This window comes from Galeopterus variegatus, unplaced genomic scaffold (assembly GCF_000696425.1).
Source record: "Galeopterus variegatus unplaced genomic scaffold, G_variegatus-3.0.2 Scaffold2924, whole genome shotgun sequence".
NCBI lineage: Eukaryota > Metazoa > Chordata > Mammalia > Dermoptera > Cynocephalidae > Galeopterus > Galeopterus variegatus.
The window spans coordinates 398269-402744 of record NW_007729035.1 but is presented as its reverse complement, the minus strand read 5'-3'; the positions used below and the strand labels follow the sequence as shown (position 1 = coordinate 402744).

The following is a 4476-nucleotide window of genomic DNA, read 5'->3' as shown; positions in this document are numbered from 1 at the left end:
TTTTCTCCTGTAATGAAAAGCAGAGATCATCTCATCAGGATGACTTGATCAGAGAGCACCAGCAGGGTCCAGTTTCTCTGAGTCTCTGAACACTGCTTTGCTGGGTGTTGGTCCTTTCCAGGTTATATATTGTATTAATTTCCTAGGGCTTCTGTAGTAAACTACCACAAACAGGGCGGCTTAAACAACAGAATTTATTCTCTCACAGTTCTGGAGGATAGAAGGGCTTTGGTGGGACTGTGCTCCCTCTGTTTCATGCCCTCTTTCTTGCTTCTGATGGTGGCCCTCAGTCCTTGGCATTCCTTGGCTTGCAGTCGCCCCACTCCAGCACCTACTGCTGTCATCATATGGCCTCTTCCCTCTACCTCTGTGTCTCTGAACTTCTCTCTCCTTGTAAGGTCACCAGTCATTGGATTTAGGACCCACCCCAATCCAGTAAGATCTCATCTTAATTTGACTGCCTCAACAAAGACCCTATTTCCAAATAAAGTCACATTCGCAGCTACTGGAGGTTAGGACTTCAACATTTTTTGGGGGGGGGACATAATTCAACCCGTAACATAATATGATACCAAAATGACTGACACCAGCTCTTTGCCTACATCTTCCCAGGTTCAAAGCCAACAGAAAAGAAAGTGGGTCCCTCTCTTAACCACTTAAGCAAAACCATGGCCTATCATTCACTGTCCCTAATGTGTTCATGCCTGAGCAGTCACAGTGTCCGGAGAGATGTGACACTCAATTTCCCAGTGCTGTGCCCAACCCTGGAGCACGTGGGCCAGGAGTGGAAGAAAGATTGGTTTCCTAGAAGAAAATTGAAAATTATTACCAAAGGGTAATAGATACCACATAGCCAAACAATTCATATTCATTAAAGACAATTTAAAATAGGACCAAGATAATATAATTAAAGTACATGAGTAAAGTGTGATATAGTATAGACCTGTGGGTTCTTATTTGACTACAATTACTTTTCTTTTTTGTTCATTCCCAGTTTTGTTGAGGTATGATCGACTTACATTACAGTGCACATATTTAAAGTGTAAATTTAACGAGTTTTGAAATATGTGAAACCATTATCACAATCAAGATAATAACTGTCTCTATCACCCCCGGAAGTTGCCTCATGCCACTTGTAATCCAGTCCTCCCTGCCCTTCCTATTCCTAGGCAAGGCGTAATCTGCTTTCTGTCACTATTGATTAGTTTGTGTTTTCTAGTATTTTATATAAGTAGATTCATATAGTAGGTATTCTTTTGTGCCTATGTTTTTTACTCAACATCATTATTTTGAGATCCGTCTAAGCTGTTGTGTGTATCAATACCTAATTCCTTTTTATTGCTTAGTAGTATTTCATTGTGTGGATATATCGCAGTTTAGCCATTTACCTGCTGATGAACATCTGGGTTGTTTTCAGTGTGGGGCTATTATCAAGAAAGATCTCAATTGGGAAACCTTTACTTAAAACTAGAATTTTAAAAATTTAATAGTGTATGAGTTATGAGTACGTATCCTATTTACTATAAAACTTACCAAAAGTGGTGATAAAAATTTTCCTTTTTCTTTTACAGATACTGAGGAGAGCAGACAAAAATGGTAAGGCCAAAATTCTATAGTTTCTATTTATTAAACTCTTACAGTTTGGACCACCTTATGAGGAATGTTAAGGAAGAAGGAGCGAGCCCTAGAAATTGACATTTAAAATGTCAGTTTCTTCTACTAGTAAATGTTTTAGGCAAGTTTACAGCTCCAGGTATTCATGAGATTTTGGCAGATGGATTTACATTTGACATGAAGATGGAATTTATGACTTTGAAGTAAGGAGCCTTGTCATACTTGGGCTCTTCCATTTTATGCTTTAAAAAATTTTCCATTTTTGCTTTAAAAACATTTTTTTATAGCAGTAACAGCCTCTATTTATTGTGTGTCTACTGTGTGCCAGGCATTGGGCCATGTGCATTGTGTGCATTATGGCTTAGAATTATTAAGAGATAAAGCTGGGACCTGACCCAGTTCTGTTTGTCACCAAAGTCTAGGCTGTCCACACGGAGCTTCACTGTGGCCTTGGGGATGCTACTGCACACTAGGGTGGTTGCCTGGAAACTGGCATTGCCAGCCTCATCTCCACCCCACGGCACTTGGCCACCACTCTCCTATTTGAAGTATATGCACTGGGAATGATAATCTATAGAAACAGAGAAGTAGGAGGGGAAAATCAGAAGTAAAAAATTACTCTGTCAATTTAATGACGCCTGCATAAGCTGTCATAAGCAACATCTTTTGACTCCTTTATTCCACTAGAAATTTTGTCCCATAGAATAGTAAATCAGAGCTTTTAAGTTTATTCTGCTGCTGTAGAATAAGTACTATGGTAGAACTATATTCTTGACAAGAGTTTCTTGATAAATTTAGGATACAGAGGGTCCTTTCACTTTCTTGAAATCCCATATCTTATCTATGAAGAGAGATTACAGTCAGAGTCCAGGTCTGACAGTTTAAAGACGTAGGTTGTAGTCTAGTTGCCCTTAAGCAGCCAGATCAAGGAAAGCTTGACTGACACCACAGACACCTTTCCACACAATAGAAAATATATTAATCCCAGGAGCAATGAAACAGTGTCCCAGGTCACAGTAATGGTTAACTGTGCCTGTCAAAATATTTTCTCAAATTACATTGTAGTGATTGGTATATTATCAGTTCAAAGGTGCTTATCCTTTTTTTTTTTTTCTCTTGAAGCATTTGATTACTATTAAAGAGAGAAGTAATGATGCTGCTGGCAGCTGCATGTCCTGTATTTCCTCACATGTCCCCTCCCATGCAATACCTCTTCCTTCCTTGTTCCCTTTCCTAAAGTCCGATCCCAACTGCAGTCAGAGCTACCTGCCCTTCTGCTCTGACCTTGCACCGTCCTCGCCATGCATCCTCCTGTGCAGCCTACCGAAACACTCTATTCTCTGAGCATCCCCCCATCTGCCACACCTCTGTGATGTTGCCCTGCTTTGACCTTTCCCTGCTATCACTTCCCACCCTTAGACAACTTGAGAACTCTCAGGTATTGATTACATTCCTGCTCAAAAGGCACCCTATCTGGGAAGCCTTCCCCGGTTCCCTGGGCAAGGCCCCAACCACTCTCTCGGTGCTCTTAGCACTTTGGTTCATATTGATTATTGCCCTGTGGTGGAGGCTGCAGTTGTTCGCTGGAACTTCTACTGCTCGAAGCCGGACATGCCTCTCTAGGGCAAGGGACTAGGTGCCCAATAGATGTGCATTTAATGAGTTAATAATGATTGATGATGTTCCTCTTCATTATCCTTCTTCCTTCAATCTGTTCACTCTCACTCCTGCCTTTCATCCCACCTTACTCTTCTCCCTCATTCTCAGTGTAAAGTAGGTGCAGAGCAGAACCAGGCAGGTCTGGGTTTAAATCACAGCTTGGCCACTGAATAAACTTATAAGAAGCATAGATAATGACATCTATGTATGTCGTGGGGTTATTATGAATAATAAATGAGATAATACATGTAAAGTTTGCAGGGAAGTGCCTATCATATTGTAAGAACTTAATATTTGCTCATTTTGCTGCCATTATTATTAATATTATCACCATTGCTGCTGAAAGCTTGAGCTGGCTTTGGTGCCATGCTGCTTTGGCTATCTGAGACACTTGGAGAAGTTTCAGTTATTTCTATTGAAGTGGAATTTAGTGCAAAAGAAAAATAAGGCTATTTACCATACATGCAAAATTGAAAAGGGAAAAGGAAGGTGGATAATCTAATGTAAATGAGAAGATACTAGAATAAAAGAGTAACCATATTTCTGTACCATGTGTTCATCACATTCTGTATTTACAAATAAACAGCTGCTACATGTCTTTGATATTTTGGTGACAGAATCTCATGTGATAGAATCCTTTGTGGACAGCCTGATTGGTGATGGAAGAATGGAAGGAATACGAGGTGATAAGCAGTGTGAGGGTTATCCTGCTAGAGGACAGATTTAGCTTTTGGAATCTATTTGACAAAAAGGAGAAGCTGCTGGATAAATGGGTGGTAAATGCATGATTACTGATCAGCTACGATAATGGTGTCTTGGAGAGTTTTGTTTTTGTTTTTTTGGTTAGGTGTTGTTTTTAAATCATAGGCTAGAATCCTAGACATAAAGATAGACCTGAAAATAGGATTGCTTAGGAGAGACACTAATGCTTTGGTCTAAAGAGCCCAGAATTAAATGTAGAAACACAAAACTCCTCCGAAAGCTTACTTACACACAGGTTGAATGAAAATGGAAATAATACATGGGTATTTGTAAAATTTGCAAGAAAGATATTTTAATTAAAATTTTTTATTTTAAGATACTTAATTGACAATGATTGAATGTATTCAAGCTGTATAACATGATGATCAGATATACGTATATATTGTGTAACTATTACCACGATCAGGTTAACTAACATATCCATCATCACCCATGCTGTAT

General features: G+C 39.4%; 1 protein-coding gene across 1 annotated transcript in view; it reads left to right on the top strand.

Annotated features, from left to right (window-relative positions):
- Positions 1-4476, top strand: part of NECAB1 (N-terminal EF-hand calcium binding protein 1) — a 189890-nt gene that overhangs the window by 6475 nt on the left and 178939 nt on the right. Inside the window, exon 2 of the mRNA XM_008583474.1 lies at positions 1572-1596. Coding sequence (XP_008581696.1) covers positions 1572-1596 — 25 coding nt within the window. The remainder of the gene's footprint in view (positions 1-1571; positions 1597-4476) is intronic.